The sequence below is a fragment of the Syngnathus scovelli genome, chromosome 19 (genome assembly GCF_024217435.2).
Source record: "Syngnathus scovelli strain Florida chromosome 19, RoL_Ssco_1.2, whole genome shotgun sequence".
NCBI classification, from domain to species: domain Eukaryota; kingdom Metazoa; phylum Chordata; class Actinopteri; order Syngnathiformes; family Syngnathidae; genus Syngnathus; species Syngnathus scovelli.
The window spans coordinates 8,315,858-8,333,516 of record NC_090865.1 but is presented as its reverse complement, the minus strand read 5'-3'; the positions used below and the strand labels follow the sequence as shown (position 1 = coordinate 8,333,516).

The 17,659-nt window shown below is 50.3% G+C and overlaps 1 protein-coding gene across 1 annotated transcript; it reads left to right on the top strand.

Moving 5' to 3' along the window:
- The first annotated feature begins 610 nt into the window (after positions 1-610).
- LOC125987507 (ankyrin repeat and IBR domain-containing protein 1) lies at positions 611-14,957 on the top strand. The gene is made up of 20 exons (XM_049751925.2): positions 611-798; positions 1,499-1,670; positions 1,754-1,885; positions 1,965-2,159; positions 2,429-2,546; positions 2,638-2,858; positions 7,766-7,854; positions 7,932-8,076; positions 8,651-8,811; positions 8,891-8,979; positions 9,064-9,194; positions 9,273-9,407; positions 9,474-9,560; positions 9,677-9,743; positions 9,892-10,037; positions 10,490-10,668; positions 10,742-10,793; positions 10,917-10,973; positions 11,087-11,210; positions 11,309-14,957. Exons 1-20 carry the CDS (start codon positions 611-613, stop codon positions 12,289-12,291), a joined length of 3,471 nt encoding a protein of 1,156 aa, XP_049607882.1. The 3' UTR covers positions 12,292-14,957.
- The last annotated feature ends 2,702 nt before the right edge of the window (positions 14,958-17,659 follow it).

The following is a 17,659-nucleotide window of genomic DNA, read 5'->3' as shown; positions in this document are numbered from 1 at the left end:
TGCTTACATACCACCACAGAGTCCCGGCACCATTCTTCTCGGATGTAGACGCATATTCCACCTCCACGCGACTTTCCCCCTCGTACAATGGCACGGTCCGCCCGATAGCACGCTAGCCGCTCCAGATGCACTGCAGAGTCCGGAATGTTGTCACTCAACCAGGTCTCGGTGAACACGAGCACACAGCAGTTCCGCACCGTCCGATTCGTAGACCTCAGCAGGCGAACGTAATCCATTTTGTTGTCCAGCGATCGAACATTCGCCGGTAAGATAACACGCAAAGCTGATAGATTGATATATTCGTCTGCTGCCTCCATCTTTTTTTTTCGCCGCCTCCTTTCCTTCACCGGTTTCTCTCATCTGTCTTTCCATTTTCTTGATTGTCTAATCACACTGACTATGCTACGCCTCTTTTGCGCTGTCTCACTCTCCCTCGCTCACTCTTGTGCTCTCTCTCTTGCTCACTCTTGTGCTCTTTCTCTTTTTTCCCCTTCTCAGGGCAGGGCAGGACCGCCGAGCCATGTTGCAGTGACTTGTGAGCTGTTCCTGAGCAGGGGAAGCGGAGGGCAAAGAAGAACTTTGCCACTCATCCCGCCGGGGCGCCGGCGCCATGGGCAACGCGGCCACCAAGTTCCGGAAGGCGCTGGTAGGCGGTGACGAGGCGCTGGCCTGGCAGCTGTACGAGGGCAACCCGCAGTTCCGTGACGGCCTGGACCCCAACGCCTCATACGGCGAGCAGTACCAGCACAACACGCCGCTGCACTATGCGTGCCGTCACTCCATGACGCGGCTGCTCAGGTGAATGGGACTTTTTGCTCGCTAGCTCGCTTTGGTGGCTGAAGCCGGGCCACACGCTAATAACCAGTTCGGCGGGCCGCCCATATTTGACTGAATGAGAATTAGCAGTTTAACAAAGAGGCGTATCCTTTTCTCGCACTTTTTTTACTCTCACGCTGGCTTCCCTGCACGTTACATTCGGTCCACTTGCACAGTTTAAGGTAATGAGCTGACTTCATGAAAAATGGACAATGGATGAAATTTTTTTCAGCTCAGCTGTTAAAATTGTACAACAATTTCTTTGCCATATGTTTCATTTCTTCCCAAATACAAAATGTGTTTTAGTTCCTGTAGATTTAAGAAATAAAACAAAAAAATGTTTTCGTGTACATTTTAGTCAGAATCTGGCCACATTTTCCCCATGCAAGGTATATTTATATTTTATCTCACTTTAACAAAAGTTTAAAAAATATATATTGTTCACCACAGTACATGTTGGTTTCGGACAACCTAGTAACACACATCTTTTTTTTCCCTGAGGTTTAAAACCAAAAGTCTGTTTCATCTCGAGGATCTCTCTTTTCTCCTAGACAAATGGAAAGTCATAATTGGGAGCGCGTCGGGCCTCATGTCAATTATCTTGGAGATACAAAAGAAGAAGCATGGCCGCAACTCGTCGCGCTATGTGCCATCAATCTCCATCTGCTCCTTCCTTGCGCAGGTCCTTTTTATTCAGCAAGGAGGGCAACCCCAACAAGCGAAACGTGCGCAACGAGACGTGCCTCCACGTGCTGTGCCAGAGCCCACTCATCCTGCTGTTGCCCGAGGGGGCCCTGTCGCCACGCCTGGTCCGCCCTCAGCGGGACGAGCAGCGGCGGGCCGACTGCTTGCAGGTACGACCTGCAAAACGAAAAGCCATCGAGGGTAGGAGGTCATGTTACGTTTTGGACCGCGCTTTTTGGGGACTTTGCGCCAGATGATCCTGAGCTGGACGGGGGCTCGGCTTGAGGGAGGCCAGTATGAGAAGGCCAACGTCAACGCCACTGACAACCGCCGCAGCACATGCCTCCACTACGCCGCCGCGTCGGGCATGAAGAGCTGCGTGGAGGTGATTCCTTTGCGTTGTCCACTTGTCTGTAAGCATGGTGTAGAGCGGCGTGATGTTTCATTTTGCCCGCGTCCTCCAGTTGCTCATCCGGAGCGAGGCTGACCTGTTCATCGAGGATGACGACAAGCTGACTCCGTGCGACCACGCCGAGCGCCACCACCACACCGAGCTGGCTCTCAGCCTGGAGTCGCAGATGGTCTTCTCCTCGTCGCCGCTAGCGACGCGCTCGGACGCAGACGCGCGCGGCCAAGTCAAGCTGCTGCAGCACAAAGAGGTGAGCGGGCTGGTGAAGGTTTGTTGCTTTAAATTTATTGTCATGCATTAGTTTTGAGATTTTCTAACATATTTATAGTAAAATCTCTAAATCACTACAAATATTATAACTTCTTTTTTGTGTTAAATTTATTGTACTTCAGTTATGTATTTTTTCTTTAATTGATTTAGTTTATGATCCAGAAACACTATTAAGGGTCTTTTGGAGGATGAGTAAGTAGAAATTTAACAATAGCCACATTTAATTTCGTGTGACAAAATGTCTTGTAGCCGTACGAGGGCCTGAAGCTGCAAGACCTTCGTCGGTTGAAGGACATGCTGATCGTGGAGACGGCCGACATGTTGCAAGCACCCCTCTTCACTGCAGAGGCCTTGCTGAGAGCGCACGGTACGCTCCGCCCCTCTTGCAAATCTCTCTTTTTTTTTTATTTATTTAATTTTTTATGGTTTTTCTGACCGCACTCAACTATTGTCTCCAGACTGGGACAGAGAGAAGCTGCTGGAGGCGTGGATGTCAGATGCCGAGGGCTGCTGCCAGCGCTCGGGCGTGGCCATGCCTACGCCGCCGCCTAGCGGCTGCAACGCCTGGGACACGCTGCCCTCGCCTCGCACTCCCCGTACGCCGCGCTCGCCCGTCACGCTCACCTTCACCTCCCCCACCGACAGCTGCCTCACGCCTGCCGACGAGGGCATGGCCACGGTGAGACCCAAAACGAAAACTGAGTAAATACAGTAATCCCTCGTTTATCGTGGATAATTGGTTCCAAAAAACACCCGCAATAAATGAAATCCATGAATTACGGTCACCAACAAGAAGGACTGGGCTGGCTAACGAGTTAGCGGAAAGATGCTAACACGCGAAAACGGACTTCTAAAGGAATGTAAACGAACATTTGGAGCAATACTCCATTCAGGGATGAGAATCTTACACGGATCCACGGATTTCCGTGTTTTTTTCCGTCGGGAGTATCATTTTCGTGAATTGTGTAGATCCGTTGAGAAAAAAAAACATTTATATGGGGGGGTAGCGGCTGGCAGCAGTATTGCAACAACAGCCGCTTTATTTTCAAAAGTCAAAGTCTGCTTTATTGTCAATTCCTTCACATGTCAAGACACACACAGAGATCGAAATTACGTTTTTCGGTAGCATTTTGGCGCTACTTTCGTCACATCATTTGCCTACTCATTTGCCTAATTCGCAAAAGTTTTACCCAGCATGGCGAACGTTTTAGAGAAAAAAGACGAAGATCCATCCATCCATCCATCCATCTTCTTCCGCTTATCCGGGGTCGGGTCGCGGGGGCAGCAGCTTTAGGAGGGACTCCCAGACTTTCCTCTCCCCAGCCACTTCATCCAGCTCATCCCGGGGGATCCCAAGGCGTTCCCAGGCCAGCTGAGAGACATAGTCTCTCCAGCGCGTCCTGGGTCGTCCCCGGGGTCTCCTACCGGTGGGACATGCCCGGAACACCTCCCCAGGGAGGCGTCCAGGAGGTATCCTGATAAGATGCCCGAGCCACCTCATCTGGCTCCTCTCAACGTGGAGAAGTAGCGACTCTACTCCGAGTCTCTCCCGGATGACCGAGCTTCTCACCCTATCTCTAAGGGAGAGCCCGGACATCCTGCGGAGAAAACTCATTTCGGCCGCTTGTATCCGAGATCTCGTTCTTTCGGTCACGACCCATAGCTCGTGACCATAGGTGAGGGTAGGAGCGTAAATCGACCGGTAAATTGAGAGCTTTGCCTTTTGGCTCAGCTCTCTCTTCACCACAACGGACCGGTACAGGGTCCGCATTACTGCCGACGCTGCACCGATCCGCCTGTCGATCTCACGCTCCATCCTCCCCTCACTCGTGAACAAGACTCCAAGATACTTGAACTCCTCCACTTGGGGCAGGATCTCATCCCCGATCCGGAGAGGGCATTCCACCCTTTTCCGATCGAGGACCATGGACTCGGATTTGGAGGTGCTGACCCTCATCCCGACCGCTTCACACTCGGCTGCGAACCGTTCCAGCGAGAGCTGGAGATCACGGCCTGAAGAAGCCAACAGCACCACGTCATCTGCAAAAAGCAGAGACGCGATGCTGAGGTCCCCAAACCGGACCCCCTCAATGCCTCGGCTGCGCCTAGAAATTCTGTCCATAAAAATTATGAACAGAATCGGTGACAAAGGGCAGCCTTGGCGTAGTCCAACCCTCACTGGGAACGAATCCGACTTACTGCCGGAAATGCGGACCAGACTCTGGCATCGGTGATACAGGGACCGAACCGCCCTTATCAGTTGGCTCGGCACCCCGTACTCCCGAAGCACCCTCCACAGAACCTCCCGAGGGACACGGTCGAACGCCTTCTCCAAGTCCACAAAACACATGTGGACTGGTTGGGCGAACTCCCATGCACCCTGGAGGATCCTGCCGAGGGTGTAGAGCTGGTCCACTGTTCCACGGCCAGGACGAAAGCCACACTGCTCCTCCTGAATCCGAGGTTCGACCTCCCGACGGACCCTCCTCTCCAGCACCCCTGAATAGACCTTACCAGGGAGGCTGAGGAGTGTGATTCCCCTGTAATTGGAACACACCCTCCGGTCCCCCTTCTTAAAGAGGGGAACCACCACCCCAGTCTGCCAATCCAGAGGCACTGTCCCCGATGTCCACGCAACGTTGTAGAGGCGTGTCAGCCATGACAGCCCCACAACATCCAGAGCCTTTAAGAACTCTGGGCGGATCTCATCCACCCCCGGGGCCTTGCCACCGAGGAGTTTTTTAACTACCTCAGTGACTTCGACCCCAGAGATTGGAGAATCCGCCTCAGTCTCCAGGCCCTGCTTCCTCAATGGAAGGCGTGTAGGTGGAATTGAGGAGGTCTTCGAAGTATTCTCCCCACCGACTCACGACGTCCCGAGTCGAGGTCAGCAGCACGCCATCCCCACTGTAAACAGTGTTGACGTTGCACTGCTTCCCCCTCCTGAGACGCCGGATGGTGGACCAGAATTTCCTCGAAGCCGTCCGAAAGTCATTCTCCATGGCCTCACCGAACTCCTCCCACGCCCGGGTTTTTGCCTCAGCAACCGCCGAAGCCGCGTTCCGCTTGGCCATCCGGTACCTGTCAGCTGCCTCCGGAGTCCCGCAGGCCAAAACGGCCCGATAGGACTCCTTCTTCAGCTTGACGGCATCCCTTACCGCCGGTGTCCACCAGCGGGTTCGGGGATTGCCGCCACGACAGGCACCAACGACCTTACGGCCACAGCTCCGGTCGGCCGCCTCAACAATGGAGGCACGGAACATGGTCCACTCAGACTCAATGTCCCCCGCCTCCCCCGGGACGTGGGAAAAGCTCTGCCGGAGGTGGGAGTTGAAGCTCTTCCTGACAGGAGATTCTGCCAGACGTTCCCAGCAGACCCTCACAGAGCGTTTGGGTCTGCCAGGTCGGACCGGCATCTTCCCCCACCATCGGAGCCAACCCACCACCAGGTGGTGATCAGTTGACAGCTCCGCCCCTCTCTTCACCCGAGTGTCCAAAACATGCGGCCGCAAATCCGATGACACGACTACAAAGTCGATCATCGAACTGCGGCCTAGGGTGTCCTGGTGCCAAGTGCACACATGGACACCCTTATGTTTGAACATGGTGTTCATTATTGAAAATCCGTGTCGAGCACAGAAGTCCAACAATAGAACACCGCTCGGGTTCAGATCAGGGGGGCCGTTCCTCCCAATCACGCCCTTCCAGGTCTCACTGTCATTGCCCACATGAGCATTGAAGTCACCCAGTAGAACGATAGAGTCCCCAGAAGGAGCGCTCTCCAGCACTTCCTCCAGGGACCCCAAGAAAGGTGGGTACTCTGAGCTGCTGTTTGGTGCATAGACACAAACAACAGTCAGGACCCGTCCCCCCACCCGAAGGCGGAGGGAGGCTACCCTCTCGTTCACCGGGGTGAACCCCAATGTACAGGCGCCCAGCCGGGGGGCAATAAGTATACCCACACCTGCTCAACGCCTCTCACCGTGGGCAACTCCAGAGTGGAAGAGAGTCCAGCCCCTCTCGAGAGGGCTTGTACCGGAACCCAAACTATGTGTGGAGGCTAGTCCGACTATATCTAGTCGGAATCTTTCTGCCTCGCACACCAGCTCGGGCTCCTTTCCAGCCAGAGAGGTGACATTCCATGTCCCAAGAGCCAGCTTCTGCAGCCGGGGATCAGACCGCCAAGGTCCCCGCCTTTGGCTGCCGCCCAGCTCACATTGCACCCGACCCCTTCGGCCCCTCCCACAGGTGGTGAGCCCATGGGAAGGGGGACCCACGTTTCCATTTCGGGCTATGCCCGGCCGGGCCCCATGGGCGAAGGCCCGGCCACCAGACGCTCGCCTTCGAGCCCCGCCTCCAGGCCTGGCTCCAGAGGGAGGCCCCGGTGACCCGTGTCCGGGCGAGGGAAAACTAAGTCCATTTATATCACTCATCATAAGGGGCTTGGGTGAGCCGTGCTTTGTCTGACCCCTCACCTAGGACCCGTTTGCCATGGGTGACCCTACCAGGGGCATGAAGCCCCCGACAACATGGCTCCTAGGATCATAGGGGCACGCAAACCCCTCCACCACGATAAGGTGACGACTCGCGGAGGGGAGACGAAGATCGTGCCAGGAAAATAGACAAGTCGAACGAGATCAGGAACTGCTTTAGATGGGCATGGCTCGAGAGCAGCGTCATCTTACAACTCGGAACACAGTCCGTAACCACCTGCCCGACGGAACATATCCGTAAATTAGATGTCCCGGGGATGGTTTTGTGCATTCTTTGTCAAGATGTGATAAGCTATGGAGGTCGCGGCGCTTCGAACATTAAGGAGCACATCAAAACAAAAAAAAACACAAAGGTACGTTTTTACTTTTACAAGCATGTGGGTAACATGTTATATGTAAGCTAATGTTAGGCTATTGTCATGATATCGTTAAAGAATAAATCTTCATAGATAGATAGATAGATAGATAGATCGATAGATAGATAGATAGATAGATAGATAGATAGATAGATAGATAGATAGATAGATAGATAGATAGATAGATAGATAGATAGATAGATGTTGCAAAAAATTAACAATTTTCATCAAAAGGAAAAACTCCAGGATTGATTGTGCCATTTTGATGTATTATATTCACCTTGGTAGCCCACCAAGCAGGAATATTTTTTTAACAAAACTGTTGAAATTGAGTGATGAAATTAATGATTTGGGGGTTTCTATACTGCCAAAATCCAGGAGTTTCCAGGGAGCTTTGCCCCCTGAGCCCCCTCTGGGGCGTTGCCCCCTGCGGCCCCCAATGGGGACCTGTGGGTCCTGTGGCCCCCAATAGGGTCCTGTGGCCCTTTGGGGCCTGCGGCCCCTGGCCCACTGCGGCCCCTACTTCTCAGTGTTTTTTTTTCATTTGCCGTTCTCATCCCTGTACATTATCCTAAAGGTTAGACACGTTTCCTCAATTTTATTTTGACTTTTAAATGTTTTTTTAATTTTGAAAAAAAATCCGCGATCTGGTCAAGCCGCGATAAACAAAACGCGAAGTAGTGAGGGATCACTGCACCTCAAAATTCAGGAAAATAGCTAACAACATATTTCTACAGTGTGGCATCTGCCTGTGCTCCATCTCCGTCTTTGAAGATCCTGTGGACATGTCCTGCGGCCACGAGTTTTGCCGGGCCTGTTGGGAGGGGTACGTGTAAACCCTGCAATGGCTTCTGTGCAGCCCACGTCGACGCCATTTAACATTGCCCCATCCTTCTGTCGCAGGTTCCTGAACGTGAAGATCCAGGAGGGCGACGCCCACAACATCTTCTGCCCCGCCTACGAATGCTACCAGCTGGTGCCTGTCCACGTAATCGAGAGCGTGGTCTCCCGAGAGATGGACCAGCGCTACCTGGAGTTTGACATCAAGGTGCCACCGCCACGAACAGCTACAACGGTTGAATTAGTATTTGTTAGAGTGGTGCTCACTCTAACTTATTTTTGCAAGAACCACACGGGAGACAGTATGCCCTTTTTAAGCACTTGCAAGTGGAGAGTCATTCGTCGCTGTGCGTACAGCGATGATCGAATGAGGTCTGACTCAGGCCTCTTGCAAGAGCATTATTGAGAGAAACAGGGTGGGGGTGAGAGTGGAGGTGAGAGTGGACAGGATGGGGTTGAAGCCCCTGGCCTCTGGTCAAAGCATAGCAGGGTTTTTTTACGACGTTGTGTAAACAGAACAACTTTGATTGCTTCCTCTGCAACTGGTCAATCAGTTCAAAAGATCTTAGCATTTTGTTCTACTACTTTTGCTAAGACAGGACAAGCTAGGTTAATTATTACAGGTTACATTCCAACATAAGCATAGGATCAAACTAATCTATCAACCCTAACAGTATTTTAATTAGTATTTATCATTTATTAAAATTAATATGCTAGTAGGACAAAATTATTATACAGTTTGTTTTCTCTTTTCCATTCTCAACCTTCTTCCTGGACTGCAGGCCTTTGTAGAGAACAATCCGGCCATCCGCTGGTGTCCGGCGGCGCGCTGTGAGAGGGCCGTGCGACTTACTCGGCCCGGCCCGGGCGAGAGCGACCCGCACGGCTTCCCGCTGCTGCCCTCCCCGGCCGTCGACTGCGGCAAGGGCCACCTCTTCTGCTGGTAAACTCCCGATTCCAGCACCGGATCTGATGTCAAGACAAGACACTGCAGAATCAGCTATTTCTTCCGCGCTCCCCAGGGAGTGCCTCGGCGAGGCCCACGAGCCATGCGACTGCCACATGTGGAGGAACTGGCTCCAGAAAGTCACCGAGATGAAGCCCGAGGAGCGTAAGTGTCGCCAAAGATGGATGGTGTGGCGGCGTGCCGCTTTGAGATCCCTCAAATGTTCGCGTATACGCGTCCTGCCGCCAGTGGCAGGTGTGAGCGAGGCTTACGAGGATGCTGCCAACTGCCTGTGGCTGCTGTCCAACTCCAAGCCCTGCGCCAACTGCAAGTCCCCCATACAGAAGAACGAGGGCTGCAACCACATGCAGTGTGCCAAGGTGAGATTGTGCCAAGGAACGCGACGCACACATGCACATGCTTTGTTTTTTTTTAACGCTGTGATGACACTCTCCCAGTGCAAGTATGACTTCTGCTGGATCTGCCTGGAGGAGTGGAAGAAGCACAGCTCATCGACGGGAGGCTACTACCGCTGCACGCGCTACGAAGTGATCCAGCAGCTGGAGGAGCAGTCCAAAGAGATGACAGTCGAGGTTGGCAAACACTCACGTGCCAACCTTTGTCTTGTAATATTATGACGTCTTCAAAAATGTTGATAGGCGGAGAAGAAGCACAAAAGCTTCCAGGAGCTGGACCGCTTCATGCACTACTACACTCGATTCAAGAACCACGAGCACAGTTACAAGGTGACCATCACATGTGCACGCGCGCATGCACACACATACACACTCACACACACACTTCACAAAATCATGTCGTATCTGTGGACCCTTCAAAATCATTTTCCCCTCATGTTTGCTAGCTGGAGCAGAAACTGCTGAAGACAGCCAAGGAGAAGATGGAGCAGCTGAGCAGAGCTTTCATTAGTCGTGAGTCGCTTTCACTCCCAACAAAAAGTTGTTGTGGGACTGCTTTACTCCGCCCAGCCCAGAGTGTTGTCAATCTCTTCTGAGAAATGTGTGTTGCCCACCGGGCCAATATTAAGGCGCGTCCTCTCAAATTGTGTGTCTGCACAAGGTGAGGGTGCCCCGCCAGACACGCGCTTCATCGAGGATGGCGTCAGTGAGCTGCTGAAGACGCGGCGCGTGCTCAAGTGCTCGTACCCGTACGGCTTCTTCCTGCAGCAGGGAAGCACCCAGAAGGAGATCTTTGAGCTCATGCAGGTACGCCGTCGCGAACAAACACCACAATTAGGGAGTTCCTCAAAACTTTAGAATTGCCGTCAGTCAGAGTCAAAACACTAACTTGACCCCAAACTATGATCGAGACGCACTTATGTTGGCTTTCTGTTTGTGTAGCAGTTGTTCTCTTGCACACCTTTTCCATCTACTGTATTTTCTGGACTATAAGCTGCTCCTTTTTGCACAAGCTTTGGACCCTATGGATTTTTAATGATTTTTGTGCTGTCTAATATACTTATACACTCATTAGTAAAAAGGTTGTGGACCGCTGTTGTGCGGCACCGCTTTGCTAAGCGGAGGGATATGTGGGTCACTGGGGAGAAGAGTGGTGTGTTGATCGCATGTCTGTCCGCCAGGCGAATAGTGCCGCACAGTTGACACGATATATTTAGCGTTAGTGGCATCATGACGTTGCCGCCATTTGTCCCGGCCAGACGGACCTGGAGATGGTGGTGGAGGACCTGGCGCAGAAGGTCAACCGGTCCTACCTGAGGACGCCGTGCCATAAGATTGTCAGCGCCGCCCGCCTGGTCCAGCAGAAGCGGCAGGAGTTCTTGGCGTCTGTGGCCCGCGGTGTGGCACCCAACGACTCGCCCGAGCTCCAGCGAAGGAGGTAAGCAGCGGGGTAAACAAGGCAAATGGATTACCGGCCACTCCCATGAAATATCGCTTCTGTTTTGTTCCAGCTACGCCGGAGGATCGTGGGATTGGGAATACTTGGGCGTCGCCTCTCCTGAGGTAAACTCAGCTTTTTCCCTCCAGTATTAGTTGAAAGTGAATGGTTGTCTTTCTGGCGATGAAAACAAGATTATGTTTGAGAGCATTTCATGCTAAATGCTGTCGTGCTTGCGTGTGTCCTAGATGGGGAGTCGCCACTCTGTGCTGGCAGCAGGAGACCAAAGAGACCGAGCGTCACAGGTAGACTGCCTCCTTATTTTACTTTTTTTTTTTTTTTTTTTTTTTTTTTTGGGTCGTGTGTGTTGTTCTTGTCGTGTAGAAAATTGACTTATGGCTGCTTTGGCGCCTGTCAGGATTTTTCTGACATTCAGTATCGCCGGCGGCACCGAGCACGACACAGGGGAGACATGCTGAGTCTGCACACTCTTCGGAGCAGCAGCAACACGCCTGAAAGCAGCAGAAGGAGCGACAGCACAGGTCCTACATTTGCTGCACACGCGACCTCAAAACAGCCTCATGTGTGCGCCATATTTTCTATGAGCTTCAATGTTTTTTTTCCCCTCCACCCCTTCCAGATGGCCCAGAGAGGAGCGAGGGCCGGCGTAGAGCGCTGGGCTCCCTGGACGAGGACGACCCCAACATCCTGCTGGCCATTCAGCTGTCCCTTCAGGAGTCTCGGCGAGAGCGAGGCCCCGAGGGCAGCCCTGACTTGGAGCGCAGCCTAGAAGGTCCCCTCCCCAGCGATGTCCAAGCAGGAGCGACAAGGGGCTCGCATTCCCACCCCGACCCTCCACGCCCTCCCCACAGGACAGACCCCTTGTGTTGTTCTTCTTCAGCTCCGTTGTCTGCCACCTTACCCCTCCCTCCACCGCCTCCCCCGCTCAGCGCCGAGCTGCTGAAGCTGGGGGACAGCCTTATGAAACCCGGGAACCTGGCGTCTCCCACTGCGGACCCTCAGAGTCACTGCCTTGGAAGCGCACGTCCGGCCGAGGCTGAACACACTGCCCGCGAGAGTCCGACCGACTACGCGATCCGATGCTCCCCCGCCCAGTTGTACCTGCCGTCTCCGGAACTTGAACCCGAGCTGCTGCTGCTGTCACCTGTTATCCCGCCAGGGGGGGCGTTCACGCCCAGTGACCCGCAGAGCCTGGAGGCCCTGGATCCCGCTGCCAGCGCCCAGCTGCTGGACAACATCATGGCCTGGTTCAACCACAACATCACCCCACAGAACAACCCTCAGAGCCTGGCCCTCATCCCCTCGCCACCTACCACCGAGAGTGACTCATCCCCAGACGTGCTCACGGATGCGGGCGCCGAGAACGTCGCCGCCCGGCAGCCCCCAGAGGGCCAGCCAGACACGCCGCCACACTCTTGCCCAAGCAGACCCAGCACGCTGGAGCTAGACAACAGAGCAGCCCAGGAAGAGGAGGAGCAGAGTGGCGCAGGGGCAGTAGATGCGTCTCCTTATGGAGATGGCGCCACAGACTCTGACCTTGTCCTCATGCTGGAGGAGGACCTGTCCCCGGTAGAGTGGGAGGAGAAAGTCCACCTGGTGTGATCTTATAGAAGAGAGCTGCGTGTATTGTGATGATTCTCACTATTATCTGCTGAAATCTCGGTTCACAAATAAGATATTTTGCTTCGCTTTACAAACATTGCACGCTCCAAGTGTCACCTTTCTCACATGGAGCTATTTCATTTTTTATTTCATCCACATTCTGGCTCCTCTAAAACAAATGCAAAGAGCACATGACAGTGCACTTCGGAAGTCAAATCAAATTAGTGATGGAAAACAGAGGAATTAATAGCTAAATGTGGCAATGGCGTTTGTATTCCTGAGCTTCAGAATAGTTCATATATTTTTGAAAAAAACAAACAAATTGATCATAACGTTGTAGGGCTTCAACCCATGAATTCCATTAATTTGTGAACCAAGGTTTATTCTGATTCTAATGATTTATCTAATGAAGGATGTGAAGCATGCAGCAAAGCTGTCACAGGCAGGTTTTTTTCCATTTTTTATTTAGGTTTGTTTAAAAATCAAAACAAATCACGGCAAAGCTCTCAGTCACATAAAATGCTGCACATTGTTTTAATTTATTCCCGTGAATCATTTGTCCAAGTATAATCAAGTTTTTTTTTTTTTTTATCTGGAAGTGTTTTTCTCATATTTATTTTACTTCATATTTCCAGCTATAACAAAATTATTTCAATTAGAATGGTTGCTTATACATGATGGTGTCCATTTTAGTTTACGCAAAGCGTTGTGGCGTCTTTTTTGTTTTACCTACGAACGTTCAGTGCCTTGAAAGGCCCACATGCACCTAAGAGCTCTCTATTTGTCAACGTTGCATCCAAAAGCAGGCAGGTGGCGCTCTAACGCCTATAAATGTATTGGCCAGTGAGAAATCTGAAGAACGCTATTTCTGAAAGACAAAAAAAGACAATAGTATAACATAGTATAATATACATGGCACCGGAAAAAGTAACAATTTTCTCGTCTACCGCCCAAAAATCTATTTTTGAATGCATGTGTTTGTACCAGTGGGGCATCTGTGTTGATTTCCATCACTAAATATGGTTATTCACTTTTTGGTGTACATTCAAGGTTATTTTTTTTTCAAAATATTCATCTACGTGAGCAGTGTATGCCAAAGCAACTGTTGGCACTGTAACTCCTGTAAATGGAGGTTTCGTCCGATTAGCCATCTCAAGAAAAGGCACAAAACCTGAAATAACACAACAATAACAAACTTTCTTGGAAATGTGAACAATTTTCAAAAGTTTTTGGGATATTACTTTCTTTTATTTTCTCCAATACCTGTCTTTCTGTGGACATCGCCTCAAGTGTTCAGTGGTGTTTTGGTGCTTGAATCCAAACAATCTTTTTTTTTTTTTTTTTTTGGGCCCATCCTCCCCAAAAAAGGGGGTCCAACAATTAGCTTTTGAAGCTAACATTACCATTAGTTAGCGTACTGTACAATCAAGAGGGCCTCATTTTGATACTGGACCTTCAAGCACACTGTGCCTGCAAGAGATAAACACACACTGGGTTTGCTGTTTTGTTAATTGTTTTTCCCCCATTTTTGTTTGCCAACAGATCCACCACCTAGAAATACCACAGTTACAAGACCAGCCTTTTTTTTTTTTTTTTTTTCTGGAGGCTAGTGTCATTTCCCAAGTGCCATCAATCTTCATCTACACAATTGCCATTGGTGGAGTATTTTGATTGTAGCAATTTTTTTATGACAGATGTCCATGTTGCCACACAGTACCACAGTTTGCAAAAATGTCACTGCTTTTAGATTTGCAAGATTAAAAATTAAGCTGTCAGTTTTTTATTTAAATTTTTTGCCTCTGTACTAAAATGATAATGTTAATTGACATACTTTTGTCTGTGTGCCTTCTTTAAAAGTTAACTTCCTGTGTGCTTTTTTTTTTAAGCTATTGTTTGTTTTAAAACAGAATTTAACACTTCAGATTGCAGTGGGCCACAATATTCCTCCATGCCCCTGACTTGAACTTTTGGGACCAATCATGTAGCCTCAAAAATGTTTTTTGACGTCAAAATACAATTCTGTACTTTGATTTCCTCTTAAAAAGCCGGCAAATTTGGGGATTACGATGTGGAAATCAGAAATGTTAATTTCCAACAAGAACATAGGCAGCACGGCCCTTTCATGACTCGGGATTTTTGTCTGTTAAAGTGACATTGGTTAAAATATTTCTTTGGTAATTTGGTAACAGTTATTTTGCGAAACCTCAAATGTAACAGGACAGTCATTTCACGCTCACCTATGATACTTGATACATTCCCACTCGCATCCGTATGAATAGTTACAGCTCAGTGGCCTAGTAGTAGAGTGTCCGCCCTGAGACTGGAAGGTTGTGGGTTCAAACCCCGGCCGGGTCATACCAAAGACTATAAAAATGGGACCCAAAGCCTCCCTGCTTGGCACTCAGCATTAAGGGTTGGAATTGGGGGGTTAGATCACCAAAATGATTCCCGAGCGCGGCACCGCTGCTGCTCACTGCTCCCCTCTCCCCCAGGGGATGGATCAAAATCACATGGGGATGGGTTAAATGCAGAGGACAAATTTCACCACACCCAGATGTGTGTGTGACGATGATCATTGGGACTTTAACTTTAGTTCTTCAAGGTGTGGCTTAAAATAAAAAAGTGTCAAATGAAAGTTTACGTTCAATTAAAAAAATGCTCCAAGATGCTTGAGTGCTTTGTTGTGCTTTTTTTTTTTTATTCACACTAAAATAATTTTTTGTGCCATGTTTAGACGCACACTCCAAAAAGGTTGGGGGTTGAGTTACTGTTGCTTTAATCAACCTCATTATTACCTCCAAATTTTGCAAGACAAATTTCAGGAAGTGTTGAATGAAGATGCATTGTGAGAAATAATCAGATAACTCCAGACTGCACATTTAACATCAAAATGGCCTGTTACACTATACAGGACTGTCAGAAAATTAGAATATTGTGATAAAGTTCTTTATTTTCTGTAATGCAATTAAAAAAAACAAAAATGTCATACATTCAGGATTCATCGCAAATCAGCTGAAATATTGCAAGCCTTTTATTATTTTAATATTGCTGATTATGGCATACAGGTTAAGAAAACTTAAATATCCTATCTAAAAATGTTAGAATATCGCGAAAAAGTATACTAGTAGGGTATTCAACGAATCACTTGAATCGTCTAATTAACTCGAAACACCTGCAAGGGTTTCCCGAGCCTTGAAAAACACTCAGCTTGGTTCAGTGAACTAAATCACAAGTATGGGGAAGACTGCTGATCTGACTGCTGTCCAGAGGACCATCATTGACACCCTTCATCAGAAGGGTAAGACACAAACAGAAATTTCTCAAAGAGCAAGCTGTTCACAGAGTGCAGTTTCAAAGCACATCCACAAAAAGTATGTTGGAAAGAGGAAATGTGGCAGGAAACGCTGCACAACCAAGAGAGATGACCGCAGCCTCAACAGCATTGTGAAGAAGAGTCGCTTTCAGAATTTGGGGGAGCTTCAAAGACAGTGGACTGAAGCTGGAGTCCAGGTATCAAAAGCCACTGTTCACAGATGTGCCTGGGAAATGGGCTACAATAACCGTATTCCCATGGTCAAGCCACTTCTGAACTCAAGACAACGGAAGAAGTGTCTGACTTGGGCTATGGAAAAGAAGCACTGGATAGTTGCAGAATAGTCCAAAGTCCTCTTTTCAGTCGAAAGCAAGTTTTGTATTTCATTTGAAAGTCAAGGTGCCAGAATCTGGAGAAAGGCTGGAGAGGAGCAAAATCCAAGTTGCTTGAAATCCAGTGAGAAAGTTCCCACGGTCAGCGATGGTTTGGGGAGCCATGTCAGTTGCTGGTGTTGGTCCACTGTGTTTCCAGTCCAGAGTAAATGCAGCTGTGTATCAAGAGATTTTAGAGCACTACATGCTTCCGTCTGCTGAAAAGCTCTATGGAGATGATGATTTCATTTTCCAACATGATCTGGCACCTGCGCGCAGTGCTAAAACCACCAGTAAACGGTGTACTGACCATGGCATTACTGTCCTCAATTGGCCTGTCAATTCCCCTGACCTGAAGCCCATAAAGAATTTGTGGGGTATTGTGACGAAAAAGCTGACAGACACCAGACCCAACAATGCAAATGAGCTAAAGGCTGCTATTGAAGCATCCTGGGCATCCATAACACCTCAGCAATGCCACAGGCTGATTGCCTCCATGCCACGCCGCATTGATTCAAGTCAAGTCAAGTTTATTTGTATAGCCCTAAATCACAAACAGTCTCAAAGGGCTTCACATAGCCAAAATTGACAATTATTCTCAAAGCATCCCCTGATCTTAAGCTCCCAAAAGGGCAAGGAAAAACTAAAAAAAAACCTGCCAGGGGAAAATGAGAAACCTTGAGAAGGGACCACAGATGGAAGGATCCCCCTTTCAGGATCACCAGGTTGTAATGGATGCAGAGAGGGCACAAGTAATACATACCGTATTTGCCGGTGTACAGGTCGACTCGGTGTATAAGTCGACCCCCTAAAATTCGACGGAAATTTACGATTTTATGATATATTCTTTGTATAAGTCGAGCTCAATTGTTGCATTATATTAAACTTCAAAATTCAATATGCGAAATTTATTGACGAAATATGTTCAAATTCCGGGAGGCCGTGCGCATGCGGCTGTTTATAAGCACCGCGGAGGAGATCGCAGAGCCTCATTCGACTTCCAGCGGCCGGCGAGCTCGCGCACGCCGCCCGGCACTAATGGGAGGCCGGAAATAGCTCCAAGCCGAGCGGATCGGCACTTTATAAGCACCGCGGAGGAGATCGCGGAGCCTCATTCGACTTCCAGCGGCCGGCGAGCTCGCGCACCCGCCCGGCACATCCGGGAGGCCGTGCGCACGCGCCAAGTGGCCGAAAATAGCCCCCGCCGAGCGGATCGGCTGTTTATAAGCACCGCGGAGGAGATCGCGGAGCTTCATTCTACTTCCAGCGGCCGGCGAGCTCGCGCACCCGCCCGGCACATCCGGGAGGCCGTGCGCACGCGCCAAGTGGCCGAAAATAGCCCCCGCCGAGCAGATCGGCTGTTTATAAGCACCGCGGAGGAGATCGCTGAGCCTCATTCGACTTCCAGCGGGCCGCGCACTCGCGCACGCCGCCCGGCACATCCGGGAGGCCGTGCGCACGCGCCGAGTGGCCGAAAATAGCCCCCGCCGAGCGGATCGGCTGTTTATAAGCACCGCGGAGGAGATCGCTGAGCCTCATTCGACTTCCAGCGGGCCGCGCACGCGCCGAGTGGCCGAAAATAGCCCCCGCCGAGCGGATCGGCTGTTTATAAGCTCCGCGGAGGAGATCGCTGAGCCTCATTCGACTTCCAGTTGGCCGCGCACTCGCGCAAGCCGCCCGGTTC